Source organism: Pseudorca crassidens, chromosome 1 (assembly GCF_039906515.1).
Source record: "Pseudorca crassidens isolate mPseCra1 chromosome 1, mPseCra1.hap1, whole genome shotgun sequence".
Lineage (NCBI taxonomy): Eukaryota > Metazoa > Chordata > Mammalia > Artiodactyla > Delphinidae > Pseudorca > Pseudorca crassidens.
The window spans coordinates 86180626-86204754 of NC_090296.1; the positions used below are offsets into that span (position 1 = coordinate 86180626).

Consider the following 24129-nt stretch of genomic DNA (forward strand, 5'->3'; position numbering starts at 1 on the left):
TAGACAAGGAGCTCACAGAAACGTGAATAAATTTAAGCAAACATCACAGGAATAGGTGTAAAACCATTTTTCTCTAAAAAGCGCCTATAGTATGCCTGGCTCAGTGCTTAGCATGTGTTATGTGCTCAAAAAATTGAATAATACTAATTAAAATGTATTGAGTACCTACTTATCATAAGGCATTTAGTGCTAATCACTTTACACAGATTATCTCATTTAATTTTCACAACTCTGCAGCAAGTAGCATTATTCCTACTTTTTAGATAAGGAAACTGAGGATTAGAGAGGTTAAGTAACTTGCCTAGAGCAAGATAGCAGTGAGTGTTACGGCAGAGATCTGAACCTTGGTGTCTGACTCTAGAGCTCTTTTTTTTTAAATTGAAGTGTAGCTGATTTACAATTCTGTGTTAATTTCTACTATACAGCAAAGTGATTCAGTTATACATATATATGTATATATATACAAATATATATATACATTCTCTTTCATATTCTTTTCCATTATGGTTTATCACAGGATACTGAATATAGTTCCCTGCGCTATACAGTACGACCTTGTTGTTTATCCATTCTATATATAATAGTTTGCATCTGCTAATCCCAAACTCCCAGTCCATCCCTCTCCCACTCTCCCCTCCCCGTTAGCAACCACAAGTCTGTTTAGAGCCAACATTCTTAACCACTAGACCTTGATAGAATAAAAATCTCAAAGTTTCGGCAGTTGGGTTCCCTCCTTAATTTTAAACTCAGTATTGACTTTAACTGGCTTTAAAAGTTTCGAATGTCTATAAGATTTTGGACACAAATTGGAATTTCCTCCTTTTTCACAAGACGGAATTAAAAGTTAATTTACCTAAAAGTTCAAACATCCACTTACATTATGAATTACAACTATTTCTAAACAGGAGACCCTAAGTCCCCAAGTGACAAGTGTTACTACAGATACTTGGAAGATTTTTATACCACCATTAACCAAATTGTTTTTTTGTTTCTAGGCAGTATGAAACTTATGACATCCAAGGAGATCACTGACTTGGCTCTACTAATTATCATCCAGAAATGAGGAGAACTGGGCAATTTAAGTCAGTCACAAAGTAAAATTCCTAGATCATCATGAATTGGCTAGGTCAGGGGGACAATAGCATGCAGCTAAACCCACAGCCCAGAAAGAACAATATAAACTAAAAACCTCATGAAGGAAAAAAGAAAAAAACCTCATGAAGAAATAAGTAGATGACTTTATAAATAGGTCACCAAAGAGGCATATAAAAATGATCAAAGAATAGTATCTACAACATGAATGTCTAATTTACTGAGAAGCTCTTTTACCCTCTGACTTAATGTTTAATCATTTACACAGATAAGCTAATAGTGGCACAAGAGTGTAAGAACAAAAATAGAAGTTAGTCTCCTAGAGGCTCCAACACCCTAAAACAAGAGTAAACTACAGCTATACTGAAAGTAGTGAGAATGTCATTTGAAGGATAAGCAACTAAACAATTTAAGAACCATGTTGCTACGGACATTTTAAAACTAAGAAAGTCTCCTTCAAGGACTTGTTCAAAAAACTTTTAGCATATAGAATAAAAACTACTTCTTTTTTATATTTAAACCTCTAACTGAAAATGAAATACAGACCAGGGATAACTAGTATTCAAGAAGGATCTTTAAAATTTTTATAATTTGAAATGTTTTTTATCATGTTCTAGGACTTAAAAAATTACCCCACCTCATAACTGGTTCTATATCTCTTTTACTCATATCTGAAATTTTCTGCTTCATTAATTAAACTCTTCAGACCACAAATCAGTAATGTTAAAATACAAAACGCTAATACCTGAATTATAGATGTAGGTATGAAATTATGTAGTACAAGCTATAAAACTCCTATTGCTGAAATGATCCTGACAGTGTCCAACTGAATATAGATTTATTCAATAAATATTTACTGAAGAAATTAATAATAAAGGGATAAATCAAATTTGGTAGAAGCACCATGTTAATTCACATTAGGCAAAACAATTTTTTCCTAAGGGATGAAATAAGAAATGCCATATAACATATTCAAATGAAGCTTATTCACTAATACCTTTCCACTAGAAAATCTGGATACCAAATAAGAATTTATTGGTATCCAAAACAATTTGGAACTAATAAAAACAGTTCTAAACATAGTTATCAACAAGGTAAAATTCAGATACATAGCCTAGCTTTTAGGTAGGGTCAATACTGAGTTTTGGGTTTTTTTTTTAAGGAGTTAATACAGTAGTTCAAGAAAGCATTCCATTGCCTTTTATAAATAAGACAGCAACTTCAAGGTAAACTTTATAATTAAGATATATAAATCTGTGGCACAACTTTGTAAATCAACTATACTTCAATAAAAAAACAAAATTTAATTTTAAAAAAAGATAAGTCTGAATGCTATAGGCTGAAAAGAATGTAAATGGAAAATGCATTCTCTACTACATTCTGTTGCAGATAGGCTTTTTAAAATATCAAAATTATTACTTACCGACTTTGTTCTTTCCTTTGTTTTATTAACTGAACGAGTTCCTTGTCAAAATAATCTTCCTCTTCTTCTTCCTTTCCATCATCTTCTCTTTCCTGGGCATCAACATTATCTTTGTGCAATTGGCCAGAAATGTGCTTTGCATACGCAGAAAGACCCACTTCTGTGACCCCGCACACTCGGCACTCATGACTACTGTCCCTAGGGAAAGAGGCAGATGAGGGGCATTCAATTCTCCCCACTGGCATGGCACACTCACAAGATCTGTTATAGTTTCCTCTGAAAGACACTGCACACTTTGGCACAGTGAAAAATGAGTTCTAATCAATTTCAGTGCTCCTTTCATCACTTTTAATAAGTTTGTTCATAAGTTACTTTTGAAATGAATTAAAGATTCTTTTCCAGCAATCAAGAGGCAATACACTTCAGAATAATACAGTTTAGGAGGAGAAATCTTCTTGAATTGCTGTACTTAAAACCTTGCCAGAGGAAACGTGGTGAAAGGGGAGGCAGGGCGGGGGGCTCAGAGCAAACAGAAGTTGCTCCAGAGCACACCCATGGTGCCAGCTGCACTCAGAAAGCCTGGAGACAGCTCTTACATTTAATCTCTGGCTCAAAAGCTTTCTCCCAGTGAAAATTAAGGGGTGGAGAAAAGGGTAGGCGTTGTAGCCAATCACAACCTGGTAACTAAATCGGAGCAGCTGGAGCTCTGCCTGGAATGTGAAGATTCCGGACCCCAGGGCAAATGATACTAGTAGTCTCAGCAAACTTTTTTGGTCGGATGATACATGTGATCTACATTCTGCTTCAGAAGGGCTTATTTTAAAGGGAATGGAAAGCATTTCAGTTGTAGGAAGTTAACAGCTGTGCTAGGCAAATGGTTTTTCTCAGGTTTCAGAAAAGAACACCATTTAGAGAGAAATATAATCAGGTTCTCGGTTAAGAAAGATAATTGGGCAGGCGTTTTCTTCTTTTACTTTACACACTTAATGGTATATCTCATACTTGGCCAGTTTAAGAAGCCAAAGTCTTGAATCAATGTCCAGAGCTGTAGTAGATGAATAATTTAACTGCTTTTTTAGCTTCCTGAGTCCCTTGATTGGTTCAGCAATCTATGCAGTCATTGATGAGAAACACCTGAACACCACGGGCACATGTGTAATAAATGGACAATAATATCCACTCCATAATCCAAATTGGCTTAACTCTATCACTTGTCTTAGGTTAATACTAGTGATATTTTTGCACTTCCTATGCCATTCTATAAAAACACACATACAAAGACATGCTGTCTTTGATAAGACAGACAGACACAAGAAATACATACACAACACTGCTTCATCTTCCCCTCACATACATCCAACAAGACACGGGCAGAATTCCCATCAGTCAGCCAGAAGAGACCCTCAAAATTAAGCACCTCATTTACTAGAAGATGCTTTCTGTTACAGATCATCTGAATATTCATTAAAAACAAAAAACTTACTGAGCAACTACTAATTCCAGGAAACAAGCTAAGTATATGGTTAATGGTGACAAATTATAAACAAACAATGCCCAGTAAGTAAACAAAACAGTTTTTTACTTTGTACGAATCATGAAAAACACCTCAGAAAAACGGAGAAACTTCATAAGTTTCCATCTTTTTTCTTGACTTTGTACCTCAAATGCTCTGGAGGCAATATAGTCTTTGACATTAAGATTCATTTTAATGAGTTCTGACCAGATTCCCTGAATTACCCTGAATATCGATAGTTTAATTCATTCTAATCCTCCAGGAACTTAAATACATTATTTTCGCTAAGAGTTTTCAACTGTATTTTACTACAATTATATAGTTAAAGAAAAATAATCCTCAACTTTCTTCAGTTTACCTGGGATATCCACACTCTTCTCTCAAGCAATTAAAATTAAGGTAGTTCATTCAAAGTGAATGTTAACTTGTAACAGAAAGCAAGCCTTTTCTCACAGCAACACAGAATGAAGTTTAAAATGTATATATAGGGCTTCCCTGGCAGCACAGTGGTTGAGTCTGCCTGCCAATTCAGGGGACACGGGTTCGAGCCCTGGTCTGGGAAGATCCCACATGCCGCGGAGCAACTAGGCCCGTGAGCCATAACTACTGAACCTGTGCGTCTGGAGCTTGTGCTCCACAACAGGAGAGGCCGCGACAGTGAGAGGCCCACGCACCGCGATGAAGAGTGACCCCCACTCACCACAACTAGAGAAAGCCCACGCACAGAAACGAAGACCCAATAGAGCCAAAAATAAATAAATAAATTTTTTAAAATGTATATATAAATAGAAATCTATCCCCAATGGGCAGCATCAGAAGAATCTGAAGACTGTAACAAACTTGGCATACATAATTTACACTATAATAACAACTCAAATCAACTGAATTTTCTGGTTAGAAAATCTTTTGGGCTTTAAACTCTCTACAACTGTGGAAAATGTTTTTAGTCCACTTTTCTACCTCAAAGTTTATAGAACGCTAAACCATATATTGCAGTACCAGGGACATCATTCTAAAAGGTATTCTTGAATAAAATCCCTGATTCTAGCCTTAGTTCCAAAATGCAGAGAATTTTTTTCTTTTTCTTTTTTGACTGTGCCGCTTGGCATGCGGGATCTCAGTTCCCCGACCAGGGACGGAACCTGTGGCCCCTGCAGTGGAAGCATGGAGTCCTAACCACTGGACCACCAGGGAATTCCCACGGAGAATTTTTCATATGTCCAAACCATCAAAATCCCTCTTTAAAAGACATAATTGGAAGACGACACTGACTTTTTAAAATATTAAGGAATGTAGTATAAAGTAGACAGTAACTAACTCTGTTAAAAATAAATATCCATAAGCATAAACCCACATATTTTGCAATTTCCAAAGCACAGGTATATGTTGGACATGTATCAAACGCTCAAACACAGATTTTTTAAACATTTTTGCTTTCATTGCAACAAAGAGTATTAACCATAATTCCGAAGTTACTTGACAGAAAAATACCTCGAGATCCTACCCAGAAGGGTATAGCAATAAGTGCAACATAAAAGTTAACACTAAAAACACAGATTTATCAAAACACAGAAATCCCTAACATTTTTCTTATAAATGAAATCTAGTTTTTTGTTTTGTTTTTTTTAAAGATAAGCTTTACAAGAAACTTCAAAAAGAGAAAAGAGAGAATCTACATTTATACTGGGAAAGAGCAGGATAGGTCAACCACATCTTGTGAAAATTCAAATGTGTCTGTGTCTGGAGTCAAGCATATTACAATATGCATTCAGGCTCCCAAATAGGGTGTTTGGGAAACCACATGTTCTTTAAAGGTAATAGCAAGTTAAATAATATTTGAATGATGCTATTTTCCAATTTTTTATCAATAACCAGTTAAAATACTACTTTGTATAAATATATAAATAATTGTTGGTAAAAAAGTACTGGTTTACTTCCTGACTAATACAGGCAATAATTTTCCTCAGAGCGTTTTAACAGAGGGCCCAAATTAGCTTCATCCTGTTACCACACAATTTCCTCTCATGTGTGAAAGGCAAAGCCTTCAGATATTCTATCCATAAGCTCCTCTTTATTAAGCTTGCTCTAACTATACCACAACAGCTGGTTGATAAATTAAGGTTTGTGCCCTTTTAATAGCATCTATCTGTAGAAACTACTTACAGGCCATACATCTGAACAAGTACATCAGGAAAAAACAGGGAAATGTTCCAGATGTCTACAATCGTGAACTAAATAAGTTACTCACTTCTCAATCAAGCTTGCATTCAAAACCTAAAAAAATGCTCTTTACATTTCTTAACCAGATCACAACCAAAAATTATAGTGATACTTAATATCAGAAAGCCAGTAGTTAAACATGGAATCCAGAGGAAATAATCACAAACTGAGGATAGGAAGAAAAAACATAATGACTGATAACTATTTGTCCCTTTGGTACAAACTAGTGATGACTGTCATGGCAATAAATGTTCCAAGTCAGTAAATAATTTTTAAGATTGTGTTGTTTTTTATAGTTTTGCCAGCTGTTTTTCCTTGCTACCTGCTTGCCTTCTCCCTTATAATTTGTACTGGCCAGGAAACCATACCAAACCTTATAGCACTATATCTAAAATATGAGTAAATTAAGTACCAAAGTGCTCTCCTCTAAATAAAATGAGTTTGGGTGTTAACACTGACATTACTATTGTCAGTTCAGAGGCTTCCAATGCTTATTCCTTAACTATCTGATTATGCTCCAAATAACTAAAAACAGTAGACAAAATCTCCATGGCACAATTAAGTTGATGAGTGGGAGGAAAGGAGAAACAAATTACGGAACAATACATATATGGCATGTGGTTCAGTTATGGTAGCAAGTCTAAACAAAATGTGTGTATATATAAATATAAATCTATGTATACACACAGAAAAGAGGTTTGGATAGGATATACACTAAACTGTTGACTTTCCTCTAAGAGGGGAGTAGGAAGGGGGGGAGAGAGTGAAAGGACCTCTACGTTTTTTACTTTTTATGATTCTGCACTGACTATGCACATGAATCTTAGTTATCAAAATTTGTTTTTTTAATGTTTTAATTAGCTAATTAGTGATCTTTGAATAAAATAAGGCATTAGTCTTAGAACAAAATGAGCTTCTCTCCTAATGACTAGATTTACTAACCTCATTTGTTTTGTTTGATTTTATAATACACTACAGGTCACTAAGAAGCCCAGAAAAAGGTGAATTCCAGAAAGAAGTATGTTGGAAATGGGATTAAATAATCCACATATAGGGAATCAAAGGTTGACTGTATTTCATAGGTTCCAATGATAATGAGTTAAAGATCATATATACTCAAGGTATTATTAAGGGCTCTCCACATTAAATCTGAGTGAACACCTCTTTTATACTGCTGCTAAGACCTAACCTTCACACAGTAAAAGACTGAGACCATGGAAAAATTCCACTAATATGCTAAACAGATGCTGAAAGTTTAATAACATATTAATTTGCCCACACAACCTAAAACTATATTACTTAAAACACAAATAATTCCAAATGACTTAGGTTGGCATCTTGATCAAATCTTGCACAGTAAGTCCCCTACATACGAACAAGTTCCGTCCCAAGAGCACATTCATAAGTTCAATTTGTTCGTAAGTCCAACAAAGTTAGCCTAGATACCCAACTAATACAATCAGCTATATAGCACTGTACTTGTAATAGGTTTATAATACTTTTCAGAAATAATAATACATAAAAAACACAAAAAATAATGAAAACATTTTTAACCTTACAGTATAGTACCTTGAAAAGTACCGTAGTACAGTACACCAGCTGGCATACAGGGGCTGACATCAAGTGAACAGGCAAGAAGAGTTACTAACTGGAGGAGGGAGAGGAGGAGGGAGATGGTAGAGCTGAAGGATCGTCAGCAATATGAAATGGAGGGCAAGCTGCAACTTGCATTCACTCAGATTTAATGTGGAGAGCCCTTATAATACCTTGAATATATATGATCTTTAACTCATTATCATTGGAAACTATGAAATACCGTCAACCTCTGATTCCCTATATGTGGATTACCTTAATTATTTGATCGTCACACCTGACGCTGACAGCACAGGTTCTGGTTCCTTGCTGGATTCAATTCTATTTACCATATTGAAAAAACGATCCAGTGATGTCTGAGTAGTAGCTCTTTTTTTCTTGTCATAGATAACACAGTAGCACTGGATTGCATTCTAACGGCCGCTGCAGCCTTCATGTACCATTCTACGTTCAGGTCCTGTGCCTCAAAAACTAACAGTGCCTCCTCAAATAAAGAAAATCCCCTTGATATTTCCTGCGTCATGAATCTCTTCGGTTCTTCAGTTACTTCTTCGTCCTCTTGTCTCTCTTCGTCCTTTCTCTGGGCCTCCAATTCCACCAGGTCTTCATTAGTCAGCTCCTCTTATTGCACAGCAAAGAGTTCAATGAAGTTGTCCTCTTGCAGATCAAGCTCCAGCTTCTTGCTGAGGGTCACTAAGTTGCTGAAGACCTCTTTGGACTCATCCACCTTCTCAAATCCACAAAAATCGTGAACAAACTGCAGGCAAAGGTTCTTCCAAACCCCATTCATGGTGACAGCCGTAACCTCATGCCAAGCAAAGTCAATGTTTTTTATGGCCTTGTAGATGTTATAGTCCTTCCAAAATTGTCACAAGGTTGCTCCTGATTCGTCACTCACCTTTACCGCCTGACGAAAAGTGTGACATAAATAATATTTCTTGAAAGTTGCTACAACTCCCTGGTCTGTAGGTTGGATGAGCGACATATATTCAGTGGCAGATGCACTACTTTGACTTCGGGATGAAAGTTGTCCATGAATGGGGGTGGCCTGGAGCATTGTCAAGCAGCAAAAGAATGTTGAATGGGACGTCCTTCTCCAAGCATTATGTCTCTACCTCTGGGATAAAGTGGTGGAAAAACCAGTGCTGGAAAATGGCCTGTGTAACCCAGGCTTTGGGGTTACTCTTCCACACAACAGGAAGAGAGCCCTTGGCTATGTTTTTAAGGGCTCTTGGGTTCTCTGAATGATAAACTAAGAGAGGCTTCAGTTTCATATCACCAGAAGCATTGCCACCAAACAACAGAGTTAGCCTATCCTTTGCTGCTTTATAGCCTGGCAACCACTTTTCCTCCTTATTGATATAACTTTGGTCTGGCATCTTCTTCCAGTACAGTCCTGTCTCAACCACATTAAAAACCTACTTGGGTAAATACGTGCCTTCATCAATAATTTCTCGAAGCATTTCAGGCAATTCCCGGGCAGCTACTGTATCTGCACTCGCTGCCTCACCACTTACTTCTACATTGTAAAGGTTGGCTCTAGCCTTGAACCGATGAAACCAGCCATGGTTAGCATTAAAAGACACGCCCTCTGATTCTTTGCCGCGTTTCTTCTTCAAGTCTTCATAAAGGCTTTTAGCTTTCTCCTGAATCAACATTAGGCTGAGTGGGACTCAACGCTGATGCTGATCCTACATCCACACATTGAGAAGCTTCTCCATCTCCTCCATCACTTTTCCACACTTCTTCAGTATTATTGTCGGCATCATTGGCCCAGCAGACTTTGCTGTTCCATGATCTCGTCCTTCTTTTTTTTTTTTTTTTGTGGTACGCGGGCCTCTCACTGCTGTGGCCTCTCCCGTTGCGGAGCACAGGCTCCAGACGCGCAGGCTCAGCGGCCATGGCTCACGGGCCCAGCCGCACCGCGGCATGTGGGATCCTCCCGGGCCGGGGCACGAACCCACGTCCCCTGCATCGGCAGGGGGACTCTCAACCACTGTGCCACCAGGGAAGCCTTCGTCCTTCTTCTTTAGAATCATGCTGATGGTTGAACAATTCATGTTATAAGAACAAGCGACATCTATCATCTTTTCGCCTTGCTCCACTCTCTCAATTTCACTTTGTTTCCGTCGTTATCGCTTGGCGCTTCTTAGCAGTACCAGCTACCTCACTGCTGCTTTTAAGCTTGCTTCTGTACATCCTGCACTTGAAATAAAAATACTGTACTACTGTACTCTCTATAGTACTTTACAGTAAAGCACACAAAAGCACAACCACTTGCAGAGGATGCACGCACATGACAATGTATGCTAGACACATGAACTAACTTACGTAATTGGACATGGGAACACACATTCCCATGTGTGAAAGTTCACAACTTGAAGGTTCATATGTAGGGGACCTACTGTAACCATTACTCATGGACTAAGGTATAATGCATATTTCTGTTTCCCAAAGTTTCTCTGTTCCATACTGTCTCCAAACTTCAAATTCACACATGTCCAAAACATCAAAAGAGGAAACTTAGTTGGAAAAAAAGACACAGGATATACATACATGCTACATTTAATGTCTTAAAGGTACTTGTTAGATTTTCTTTCCTTAAACATCTCAAGCTTTAATTCACAAAATAGCATTCTTAGATACTCAGGGTTTATACATCTATTTTATTTACACTAATGAGATTCAGTGCTATTTAGAAGACTTTGGACTTTTCAGACTATTCCAGCAACAGTAAAGGTTTATGGCCTGCAATAATTTGAACACTGCTGAGGCAATAATATGAAATATCCTAGTTGCAAGGCTGCTGTGTAGGAATAAGAAAGCTTACTAATGAGAGAACTAGCTCATCCCCACCCACCTTTGTTGTAATCTATTTGCTAGAGTTGCTGTGAATTCTACACATTTGAGATGCACAAAGATTTATCCCTTTTGAAGGCCAAAAAAAATCTACTGTACTTGTTATTAATTCCAAAGGATAGTTCTATGCCATAAGACAACATTCATTTATGAAGGATTACTATAAAATAAGCTGACAAGCACCATCAGCCCTCAGATCCCCCCACATCCAGAAGTTTATGGAAGACAGCCGTCCCATACCTGCCCTTCAGGTTCTCAAGTTCCCTGTGATGCAACATGCTCCGCATGTGTTCGTCCATCTCCTTCAAAATTAAAGAAAGCAGGTTAAACTAAGGGGGATTGCTTTGGGGAAAAAAATTCCTCTGTCCTGTTCAATCAACAATTGGGGCTCAAGCTCCTTGTATCAAAGTCGTGTTTGCGGTTACCATTCTCAATTCAATATTGGAATCAGTTCCTTATTAAGTAACTCTTTAGCTTGTTTTTTGACATATTTCATTTTTAAATAAAGCAATAGTTAAGAAAGACCTATTTAAGTGGCTTTTCAAAAAGGTTTGAAAGTATATTGTATTTAGGAGGCAAAAGAGTAAATAATAAACAAATATGTTAAATTATATCCCAATATAAGGAATTTACTTAAGTTTATTAAAAATTTAAAAAACGGCCTGAAATCACATAACTTCTCAACTACTTTGCTACTTTTCACCATACTCTCTTTCCCCACTCAACTGAGAGTTTCTCAAGAGTTAGTTACAACTCTTACCCATATCTTGGCCAGGGCCTGACATACAGTTACTAATATTTGTTGAATGAACAGATGGATACATCAATTCTACACAGAAGTTACAGGTATAACAGAATTTTCCTATGGTAGGTCAAAAAATGCCTTGAACACGGCAGTTCAATCATGGCTTCACCTTCACTGCCCACTCCCTTCCCCACACCAATTGATTTGTTTGGTTCCAATGAAAAGTTTGAAAATATACTAGATTCTCCCCTCCCTCCCTCCCACCCGTGGTGGGAAGGAAATAAAATCTGTGGAAAGAGCTTCCACTTATAAGTGTAAGCGTGACACACACGCACACACCCCTCAAAAAACTCAAAGTTGCAAATGTCTGTCTCTCTGTCACACAAAGTATATATAGCCAGTATGCCATAACAGAGAACGGCTGTTTACCAATATGATAAAAGGGTTACTACAATTGTTGAGTATTACTATTAACTGTGCCCTGTGCTAAATGCCTCAAACATTTTCTCATTTGAACCACAAAACACTGCTAAGGGAGGATTATTAACATCATAAGGACACAAGGGTGTAGACAAGCTAATTTGTTTATTCACCAAATATTTATCAAGTGCTTCTTAGGTGCCAAGTACCTAGGCATTGAAGGGATAAGTGTGAAAATATTTAGTCTTGCCCTCTCAGAGTCACAGATTATCAAGTGGTGAAACTAGGACTCAAACTCTGACAGATCCGACAACAAAGTCAACATTTCAAACACCATGTCATGTTGCAAACATCTAGTGCATTGAGATTTTTTTATTATATACAATTCATTTGTCAAAATGAGTACAACAACCTCTTCTTTAAGTTATCTACACACAGTGTGATACACAGTGTTATGATTCAAAACACTTCCTTTAAATGGCAATTTTACTGAAGATGACCACCATTTCCTTCCTATCTCTACAAATGCTTCATCCGGAAGGGATAGTTTTACATGTGACCCCTTCTAGATACAACTGATTGGCCATTAACCAGAATGAACATTTATAGAGCGGAAAACTAAGTTGAGTTAGTGACAGGATACAGAATGAAAAAATCCATGGACAATATACAACACCTGCTCAAATCTCTATGCTTCCTGTTGTTCAGTTTTTGTTTCCTGTTGCTCAGTTTTTCCTTGGATTAGATTTAACATATGCCAAATCTCCTTTTCTTGAGCTAAATTTAAGCGGGACTGTTTCTTGCAATGAAACTATTCCTAACAAAGGGAGTATTCATTGAAATAGGTTACTCTCTCTGATGTAAAAACCAATTCTGTATTCTATTTCAGTTATAAAAAATGTTATCATTCAAAACTAGTTTTAATGTGATTTTTTTTTTTTTTCCCCACATGGCTTGTGGGATCTTAGTTCCCTGACCAGAGATCGAAGTCGTGCCCCCTGCAGGGGAAGCACAGAGTCCTAACCACTGGACCGCGAGGGAATTCCCTTAATGTGACTTTTGATTGTTTAAAATACTTCAATAATCTGTCTCTAAATTTACAATGTGAAATCCTCTTCCATCCTTCTATAAGTAATGAATGCAAATAATGAGACAACTGAGTTTTCAAAATAACTGAGAAAGATCCACAGGCACAGTTCCAAATGCATACCTGCAGAGTTACCAAGCTTCTATTTAGTCCCTTACATCAGTATTATGTTGTTAAAAGGAGGGGGGGAAAAGGGAGAAAAAAAGAATTTGGGGTTGAACAAATTTGGAAAACACTGAGTAACAGAAAAAAATTTTAATTTTTTTAATTCCAGGGCTTCTCAGATTTTCATAAGTTAATAAGCATCAGGATACTCAGGGATATAATACACAGTCACCCTAGATTCTTTTCTCCTTCACAGTGTATTTGGAGAAACCAAGGTAATACTAGTTTGGGAAACTAGAGGAAAGCACATCAACATAAGTTGTTCATAGTCTATCTAAAAATAAGTGTCTGAGTTTATCCCTTTCAGTTAACCCATTCCGTTAATTTCTTACCCCATATCTTAACACTTAAATCACGCCATTCCCTTGCTTAAAAACCTATAGTTGGCTGTCCCTAAGGCAGGAGTAAATAACCCCAGCCCTTATTTAACTTTGTTGTGACCCATGGAAAAGTATGAAGAGACGAAACATGTTTTAATCCAGAGAAGAAATGCCAAAAAGACTTAAAGTAGCAAAATTATGAGACTATAACAAGATAGGCCTGCTACTCCACGAAGATCTGACACCACACCTCTGAGTACCCATCTCATACCTCCTCAATTTCCCTCTAATCTGAAACTAGCCTTATTGAAAATTTGAGTTAACCCTGGTCTAAATTTTTAAAATTGGAAGAGCCTTTTGTAAAAGGCAGCAAGTATATTACTAAATATGATTTAAAAATCTCAGCTGATTTTTCCATCACTAACAGAAATCCTAAATAGGAAAAAAAACATTCCTCACCCCAGCCTACTAGATGGATCACAATCAAACCCCTCAGTCTAGCACTCAACACTGTTTATTAACTATCTTCACTTAAATTACAAATTAAATTGTGGTCCCACTACTTCCAAGATGAAACTGTTCTAATCAGGTAAGCCTTCTTACCAACTCCTAGAACTGTTATACTCCATTCTACTGCTATACCTTTGTATGTATTTTTCTCTCACGTAAAATATCTCTTCTCCATTTCTTTTAAGCCATTTTACACCCAAACGTCTTTCAAGGTTTACTCAGACTTCGCTGGCTAACCTCACTCATAATCTTCCCAGTTCTCTGAACTTCCAATGACAATCAAGAACATCTTAAAAACACGGAGAAAAAATTCCTCAGTATTTAAGCTAGGAGCACTCTTGGAAAGCAAGAATAAAGAAGTAAAAAAAAGAAAAGCAAAATGTGAGACAAACTGCAGCCAATTTCTATAAAGCAAAGGTAAATTCCTTTAGTTCTTAAAAATGTGTTTTTCTTTGAGCAACATCCCCACCTTGTGGACGTCTAAGAATATAGTTAGTACCATTGCTGCTGTGCTGCACTCTTCACAAGAATATGCAGAAAGAGAACTCCGCTACGTATCAATGCTGTTACCTTAGCTAATCAGAAAGTTGTTATAATCTCAACCTGAATTTTAATGTCTTTTCTCTATAACTGGTTACTAACTGAATATCTCTTTATCATACTGTTGAGTATCCTCAAATTCCAGGTAGAGGTTTAATAATATAGTTACTGGTTTTATGAGGCAGTAATGAGAAAAAAACCAGTGAAATAAGACTAAGGTTTAGGGAAGAAGCATAAGTAAGATGTTAAAAGTTTTTACCCATCTATAAATTCCACATGATGTCTCTGAAAAAATGATCAGTCATAAAAGCCTCAGATTCTCCCTCTTCTATTATTACCTTTTTTGAGCTGTACACAATGTGGCACAATATGCATTTTCGTTCTCGTGCCATAGTGACCAGATCTGAAGCACTCAACGTCATACCTGCAATGAGGAAGTAACATTTAGTAACCTTTTCTTCCCAGATGTCTTTTTAGATTCATCTTAACACAGCCCAAAATACAAATCCTGCAACTCCCTCACCTCCACCCTGCTCCCCCAGTCTTCCCATCTTGGTAAAGGAAAATTCCAAGTTTCCAGGTACCTAGGGCAAAAACTTTGGGAGTCATCCTTGATCCCTCTTTCTCACCCCATATCCACCCTCATCAGCAAATCCTGCCAGTCCCACCTTGAAGTACATCTGAAATCCAACCACCCCTCACTGCTTAGCATATCTACCATCTCACATGGCACCAGCCTACTGACCCGACTCCCTATTTCCACTCTTGTCTGTCCTCTCATGGTCTATTCTCAAATTAGCAACCAAAGATTCTCAGAACAGGATTCTTTTAAAATTTAAGTCTGATCATTTAACTCCTCTGCTCAGAATCTTCCAATAGAATCCCATCTCACTCACAGAAAATCCAAAGTCCTTTGTCACGGGCTACAAAATCTGTTTCTCTCTCATTCTCTGACTCCACGCCCTATCACTCTCCCTGTATTGCTCCATTCAAGCTACACTGTCCTCCTTGCTATTCCTTGATCACACCAGGGATTCTCCCACCTTAGGGTTTCTATATTTCCTGTTCTCTCTGCCTGGAATATTCTTCCTTAGGATGTACCTATGGCACAGCAGAGAGTTGACCCCACATCTCTTATTTCTGGTTTAAGAGCCTTTTCTCTGTGTTATGCTGACATTTAGAATATTTAAATAAATCCTTCAGACAAAAAAGAAATGTATTTATGGGTTTCGAGGCTCACTCTCTCATGCTGCCTCATCAGGGAGGCCTTCCCTGACCCCCTATAAAATACTGTACTTCCTGCCCTCCGTTTCTTCTATCCCCCTAATAACCTGCTTAATTTTTTACTTTTTAATAGTACTATGGTAGATTGTTTCCACAGATGGCCACAACATTATCTCCAACCCCACGCGCTCTTTTGCAGTGTGATGTTGTCACCACCACCCATCAAAAGGTATAGAGTCTATTTTCCCTCCCTGTGACCTGTTTTGACCAATAAAATGCAACGGAAGTGACAATGCAATTTCTGAGGCCGGGCCTTAAAAACTTTGCAGCTTCTGCCTTTGCACACTTGGAACACTCCCTCTTAGAACCCAGCCACATGGAGAGGCCAAGGGGAAAAGAACTGAGGCCCCAGCTGAGCACCCAAACAACAGCCAATGAGGGATCCTAAGTGGGACCAGTTAAAGAACCATGCAAATGAGCCTTTTTCAACCCACAGAATTGTAAGAAACAAAATAGCTGTTTTAAGCCAGTAAATACTGGGACAGCTTGTTAAACAGCAAGAAATATCTGAAACAAGCATCCTTTACTACCTAACATAGTATATATTTGTTATTCTTTGTTTCCCCGATTAAAAATTAAGCTTCACAAGAACAGAGGCTGTATATTTTGTTCACTAGTATAGGTCTAGCACTGAGAACAGTGTCTGGCATACTGTAGGCACTCGATAATTATTTGTTGAATTGTTCCAAATAGAACTATCTTAGGTTATTAAATGTAAGACAGAGATAACTGGATAAATACTGAGGTTTGGGTTAAGACCAGAAGGGTCTCTATTCTACAATCCTCTAGCACTACCATACTTTCCTCCTGCATCCCTGCAAGGATGCCCTACCTAAGAATTTAATTCCACTCCCCAGGCAAAATTATTTTTCCTCCAGACTCTAATAGATTTATCTGCTTCCTTGCCTGGGCTTGTTCCTTATGGGACTTAAAATTGTGATGTAATGAAGTTATAAGCTGCCCTAATTTAATCTTTAACCCTTACACAACATGGTGGAAAAACCAATGAGAAAGAAGCCTAAGGTTCTCTACCTCTCTTGTCACTCAGTTTCCTTGCTATTGCAACCCACTCCATACCACTACTAAATGTCTGAAATAACTGTATTCAATAACAAATTACAAAGCACCAAAACAAGATTGTGGGTAAAATTTTGACCATTTGAGAAAGCTGAATGTTAACTAGCTAATAAAACAAAGAAATATACCTTTATGGATAGGTATAGTATTATTTATGCTTCTAGTATTACTAACCTATCCTAAATCTCAAAATTAACACAAACCACTGCGGTGCTAAGTGTCAAAGCACAATTATTCTTTTAATTCCCTTATCTCTTAACATTAACTTTAATTACTATTTGCAAGCAGTATTTTGTTATTTCATTCAGCAAGCATCGTTCTAAGAGCTGCAAAATCAGTGATAAAGATGATATATCCAGAAATGTTTTTAATACTGCTTCAAATGATTACCCATTAAAGCAAAACAGGAACAAAAAACTTGAAAGCAATGAAAAAGTGAGACTTCCTGGCACAAGCAACAGCAGTTGCTGTGGGGTTTTTATATATTTACTCAATTGAAAACTAAGTACTAAAATACCAACTGTGTTTCTATTTAATAAAGCCATCAACTCGTAGTAAATGGATAAAGAAAGTCATATAATAAAAATACTATCAACCTTTTAACCAAAGACTCCCTCTTTTTATTTATTTCTTCTTTTCACGAGCTCCATGTTTCTAATCTGCATATATTAAGTTTCATTTCTGTAAAAATTTTCACTTTCATAAAAAGTGTAAACTGCTAGCAAAGTATTTAATCAAGAAAGACCTAGTATTTAAAAATACTGAGTTGAGGGCTTCCCTGGTGACGCAGTGGTTGAGAGTCCGCCTGCCGATGCAGGGGACGCAGGTTTGTGCCCCAGTCCGAGAAGATCCCACATGCCGCGGAGCGGCTGGGCCCGCGAGCCATGGCCGCTGAGCCTGCGCGTCCGGAGCCTGTGCTCCACAACGGGAGAGGCCACGGCAGTGAGAGGCCCGCGTACCACAAAAATAAATAAATAAATTAAATAAATAAATAAAAAATAAAAATACTGAGTTGATATGATTACAGCTAAAGACAAAAGAACTTTAATTTGTACATCCTTAAACTGGGTAAAAATATAATTTCCATTAAGCTTTCTGAAATACTGAAATTAGCTCACAGCCTTCTTTAAAGGTCTTAACAAGGATTAGAAGTCAAGGAAATAGAAACCATCCAACTTTGCAACCTCAAAATGCTTGAGAGGTTACATTATACAAGCCAAGTAAGTCAATTCAACTACTGCTGTCCTCACTTTAACCACCTTACATTTTCCCCCATATCATTTAAATATACCCATTATGAAATCTTTCAAATTTTCCCCAAATAACTGTGAGAAATATATGTGATATTTCTTAGTCATAAGTCTAAAAAATCCTACAATAAGTACCTTTCCTCAATATCTTAATTACTATCCTATTAATACAATTATCATTCTCATAGGCAAAACCACATTACTGATTCTTTTCTTTCAGATTCTCATATTTAGTCACCAAGTCCTGACAGATTTCAATTTTTAAATTGTTATTTATGCTCGCTGTACAGAAATTAACGTAACGTTGTAAATCAACTGTAATTCAATAAAATAAAAAAGTTTTTTAAAAAGAGGAAAAACAATTGTTATTTACTCTTCAGTGTGATAAACCTGCATGACTTTATACGTATTCTTCTCCCTTCACCCAACTGTTATACTCACTAATGTTTCCTGCCTTGACTCCTGCTCCCAATAAATGAACAAGTTCTAAATCCAAGCAGTACATCAGAATCACCCACACAGCTTACTAATAAAAAGAAATACAGTTGTGTGGGCAGAGTAGAACTATTGCATTAGTCCCCAGACACCCCATTCTGTACTTCACCATGCTTTGAAGGCTGTTTGATGGTAGGTATGTCTGGTCTCACTGACCTTACCATGAGGAAGGGATCTGTCTTTTCATATACCTATAACACTGGTTACAATAAACACAGTACTTAAGATATTTGAACTCTGACATAATTAAAACCAATTGAGACTCTATATGATAATATATTGTAAAACACTGAAGAAAAAAAGCATAATTATTGGTTTGTTGGGGTGGGGGAAGTGGTACTCAGATTAGTATCCCTTTTCTGAATTCCACAGGTAACTTGTCCACCTTAATCCTGACAAAAAACTAATGGATTTCTGTTGAGCAAGACAGGGCAACAGAGAGACAGTGTTCAGTGATACAACAAGTTTTTGTCACTACCCCTAGGTTGCCCAGGTTATGGAACAAAGATATGACTGGCACTTCTGAAAAGTCCTCACTTTGCTGAGTGGGACTCCCCAGAAAGTTTCAAGGCTCCTAGCTAAGGAAGGAGTTTTAGTAAGCTGACAACAGAGGTCAAGAAGTATTTTGGGGCATATGAACCTGTAATCACAACTTTCAAAGGCTTATTCTGGGTACCTGTCCTATTTACTAGGTCTAAATTCTGGCTGGCTCTTGTTTCCCAAGGCAAGTGATTGGTGGTTTCCTGCATCCATCCACTATCTCTGATGGAGCATAAGTTCATAAGCATTTTACTCACTAGCATTCCTACTTTTTATATTATCTGCCCTAACATAACACTCACCAGTATCATATATGTATGTGTATACACACACGTGCGCGCGCACACACACACACACACACACCACTCTTTATTCTTTATTAGTAAGCATAGGGCTAAAACGAAGACAGGAAGTTAAGGCTGTGACTCAGGAAAAGGGATCAAAAGTCAAGCATCCAACAGATGAAGCTGTTCATATTGCCCATCACCAGGCAAGGAAATGGACAGGGCAGACCACAATCTGATTCCTTACCTCAGAATCAGAACTATGGTCAGGTTCCAATACTTTACTCACTTCTGGAACTTGGAAGCATTATGTCCTAGAGGGAAAAATAACTGAGAAAGAAACTGGGATAATGCCAACTCTAACAAGGTAATAAAAATACTAGCAAAAGTTGTCATCATATAACAGAGTAAGTCATAAGCCCAAAGATAGCTTATACAAACACTGTTTTAAAAGTTTAACTGGGTAGCTTGTTGCATTTATTTAACAGTTGAAAAAGTTGGCATTCCTGTATTCAACATATCATTTATATATATTTCCAAGCAACCCCAAAGATCCACATAGTAATGTAAAATTCTATGACATGAATTACAATCAGTGCAAGCTGAGTGAGCCTTACTAACTGCTCACTATTCTTCTCAAAAAGCTTTGCTGTTCTCCGTGCATCTTATTGCTAACAGTACATTCAATAATCTTCATCCACTTTATACAAGTATGACTATAATAACAATCATTTTCACTATTTCTTCTTTTTATAGAATCTTTTAAGTTCATGGGTGACCATACCACAGTATTACAGTAAAGCATTTATTTTAGCAGTTTTAATTTATGTTAACAGCTTTCTAAATGCCTTTGTCCTGTATTTAAAAAATCATTAAGTCTCTGAAAAGGTCACCATATATTTTATTAGATTTTAAGAAGGAATTTATGTGCTACTAAAGTAGTGGTATTTGCAAATTTTGGAATTTGCAAAAATCTCATATCCTTGTAAATGTCGAAAGTCAAAAGCTCACGTGCATACTGTACATGTGGCAATGATGTATCCCAAATCCCAGCAATACAGTAAAAAATATGCTTAGACAAAATTAGCTCTTGTTCAAAAGTACAGTATTCCAAGAGCGTGAAAAACTTCCCAGGGCTCAAACTCACCTTGAAATTATCAGCCTAAAAAGTATACCTGTATAATATCCTCCTAAGTGGTCTCAGCACCCCCCTCAAACTACTCTCAGGTAATACTGTACTTTCCTAATTCCTTATACAACAGCAGAAGTAATCTCTTTAAAATGCAAACCTGATCATAATATTCCCTTGATTTTTCTCCCTATATTGTATTTTGCAAAATTTCAAACACAGAAATATTTAAAGAATTTTATAGTGAATATTCCACACCCAGTTTACCATATACGCATATACCCACCACCTTGATTCTATGGTTACCATTTTACTCTACAGTACTTGCTTTATCAGATACCTATCCATCTATCTTTGGTCACTTAGTCATGATGTATTATGATTTGTTAATATTTTGCCTAGAATTTTTTGGGTCTATGTTCGTAAGACACACTGTTCTGTAATTTTCTTTTTTTTTTTATAATTTGTTATTTTTATTTGGCTGCGTTGGGTCTTCATTGCTACGTGTGGGCTTTCTCTAGTTGCAGCGAGCGGGGGCTACTCTTTGTTGCGGTGCACGGGCTTCTTCTCATTGTGGTGGCTTCTCTTGTTGTAGAGCTCCAGCTCTAAGTATACGGGCTTCAGTAGTTGTGGCTCACAGGCTCTAGAGCGCAGGCTCAGTAATTGTGGCGCACGGGCTTATCTGCTCTGAGTCATGTGGGATCTTCCCGGACCAGGGCTCAAACCCGTGTCCCCTGCACTGGCAGGTGGATTCTTAACCACTGAACCACAAGGGAAGTCCCTGTAATTTTCTTTTCAATCTGTAATACCTTTATCAGGTTCTGGCCTCGTGAAATGAGTGTTTCCCTTTTGTCTATTTTCTGAAAGTTTATGTAAGACTGATGTTATTTCTTCTTTAAATACTTGATAAAATTCATCAGTGAAACCCTTCTTTTTTTTCATTAATTCTATTTCTTTAATATAGGCTTATTCAGATTTTAGCACATTGACATTTTTAGTACATTGACATTTAAGAAACTGTCCATTTATAGTGTCAAATTTGTTGGCATAAAGTTGTTTATAATATCCCCTTATTATCCTACAGGATCTGTAGTGATCCCTTTCATTTCTGATACTACTAATCTGTGTTATCTCTGTTTTTCATTATCAGTCTATCAAGTGGTTCATCAATATTGTTGATTTTTTTCAATGAACCAACCCTGGCTTTGTAATTTTGTCTATTGGTTGTCTTTTTCTATTTCACTGATTTCTTCTATTGTCTTTATTATCTCTTCCCTTCTATCTACTTTGGATTTACCTTGCTCTTCATCTACTAGCTTAAGGTAGAACTTTATTTAGCTCATTCACTATCTTTAAACCTTACTTTTCTAAAGGTGTTTAAGTTATAAGTTTCCCTCTAAGAACTGCATTAGCTGTGTCCGACAAATATTTTAGCACTTTTAAATAAACTATAATAGTTTTAAATTTACAGAAAAGTTGCAAAAAACAGGAGAGTATCCATATAGCCCACCCCTTTTCCTGTATTATTTACATCTCATATTAGTATAATTTGTCACAATTAATAAATCAATATTGATATATTATTATCAAGTCCATACTTTGTTTCCTCTTTTTTCACTTAGTATTCTTTTTCTCTTCCAGAATTTCAACAAGGATCCCACATACGTTTAATCATCATGTCTCCTTAGGTTCTTCTTGGCTATAACAGTTATCCCACAGATTTAGATGTTGTATTTTCATCATCCAGTTCAAAATATTTACTGATTTCTCTTACAATTTCTTCCTTGACTCATCGATTTACCAGTTTCACTGAATTTCCAAATATTTGCAGGGTTCTGTTTGACATCTTGATTTCTACTTTAATCCCATTATGGTCAAAGAAAATATTCTGTAGTATTTCAACCCTTTTAAATTTATTAAGACTTGATTTATAGACAAGCATCTGGCCTATACATACCTTTGGGGAACAAAATGTATTCTGTAGTTGTTGGGTGGAAATCATCATCTATACTGATTTTTTTGCCTGTTTAGATGTCTATCAATTGTTCAGAAAATTGTTAAAATCACTGTGATTGTTGTCTCTTTCTTCCTTTAATTGTATCCATTTTTGTTTCATGTATTTTGAAGCTCTGATATTAGGCACATACATATTTATGACTGTCTTCCTGATGAACTGACCCTCTTATTATTATGAAACAACTGCCTTAATTCTGGCAATATACTTTATCTTGAAATCTACTTTATCTAATATGAATATAGCCACTCCAGCCTTCTTATGCTGTTTGAAAGGTATATCTTTTGGCATTTACTTTTAGTCAATCTGTCTTTATGCACTGAATCAACGTTTATTCCGCTGAAGTAAGTGAAATTACTGATATGGGTGGATTATGTCTACCATTTTATTATTTTTAATCTCCTATTTTTTTGTTTGGCTGTACCTCTGTTTCTGTCTTCTTTTGCATTATGCACTTCAATTTTTCTGCTAGATTTTTAGCAATACTTCTTTGCATCATTTTTTTTCCACAGTGGTTGCTCTAGGATAGAGAATATACATCCTTATCATTTTCACACTGTACTCAGTGTTAGTAACATGCCACTTCACGTAATCTGTAGAAACCTGGCAACAATACAGGTTCATTTACCCCCACATCCCATTCCATGATCTATGGTATATGTTTTATATCTACAATACATGATGAACTCCACAAGATGATGCTTTTTTTTAAATAATCATAGACAGTATTAGGAAATTAAAAGAAAAAAAACAGTTTCTATTTATCCAGATATTTACCATTTCTGATGCTCTTCATTCCCTTAACAAAGATTCAGGTTTCCATCTGGTTTCATTTCCCTTCAGCCTGAAGAACTTCCTTTAGCATTTCTTGTAATGCAGATCTGCTGGAAACAAATTATCTTGGTTTTATGTGACAGTATTTTTATTTTGCTTTCATTCTTGAAGGCTATTCTACTGAATCTGGAATTCTGGGTTCTCAGATTTTTCTTTCAGCATTTTAAATATTCTCTATTCACTCTGGCCTCCATGATTACTCCCCTGTATATAACACGTTGGGGTTTTTTTGGCCACTTTCTAGATTTTTCCTTTTATTTTTGGCTTTTAGCAGTCTGACTATGAAAAATCCAGTCACGGTTTTCTTCATTTATAAACTAGAGGTTTTCTTGTCTTTACTTTTCTTGGTTTTGCTGAACTTATTGAATATGTCAATATATGCCTTTCACTAAATTTGGGAAATTTTCAGCCATTATATTTTCAAGTATTTTTTTTTTCTTCCCCACTTTTTCTCCTCCTATTCTGGGATTCCAATTATGTGTGATGGATTTTTTGATATTGTTCTCAGGCCCTTTTTTCCTCCTACTCTTTTTCTGTTCCTCGCATTGAATTTCTATTGACCTTCAATTTCATGGATTCTTTCCTCAGTCATCTCCATTCTGCTGCTTAGCCCACCTAGTTTAATTTATTTCCAAAATTATATTTTTCAGTCCTAGAATCTCTATTTGGTCTTTTCTTAATCTCATACTCATTCTTTATGAGCACAATTCCTTTGCATCATTTTCCTTTCCTTCA

At 36.7% G+C, this 24129-nt stretch overlaps 1 protein-coding gene across 9 annotated transcripts in view; it reads right to left on the reverse strand.

Annotated features, from left to right (window-relative positions):
• Window positions 1-24129, reverse strand: part of ZNF106 (zinc finger protein 106) — a 61929-nt gene that overhangs the window by 31634 nt on the left and 6166 nt on the right. For 3 of the 9 annotated variants that reach the window (XM_067744395.1, XM_067744382.1, XM_067744433.1), the window contains exons 2-5: window positions 23338-23444; window positions 14826-14911; window positions 10941-11002; window positions 2516-2713 (exon numbers count right to left, since the gene is read on the reverse strand). In XM_067744395.1, coding sequence (XP_067600496.1) covers window positions 2516-2713; window positions 10941-11002; window positions 14826-14911; window positions 23338-23356 — 365 coding nt within the window. In that variant the 5' untranslated portion in view covers window positions 23357-23444. Of the gene's footprint in view, window positions 1-2515; window positions 2714-10940; window positions 11003-14825; window positions 14912-19664; window positions 19732-23337; window positions 23445-24129 lie in introns of those variants that run through there. The other 6 variants (XM_067744405.1, XM_067744422.1, XM_067744444.1 and 3 more) reach the window with 4 other exon arrangements.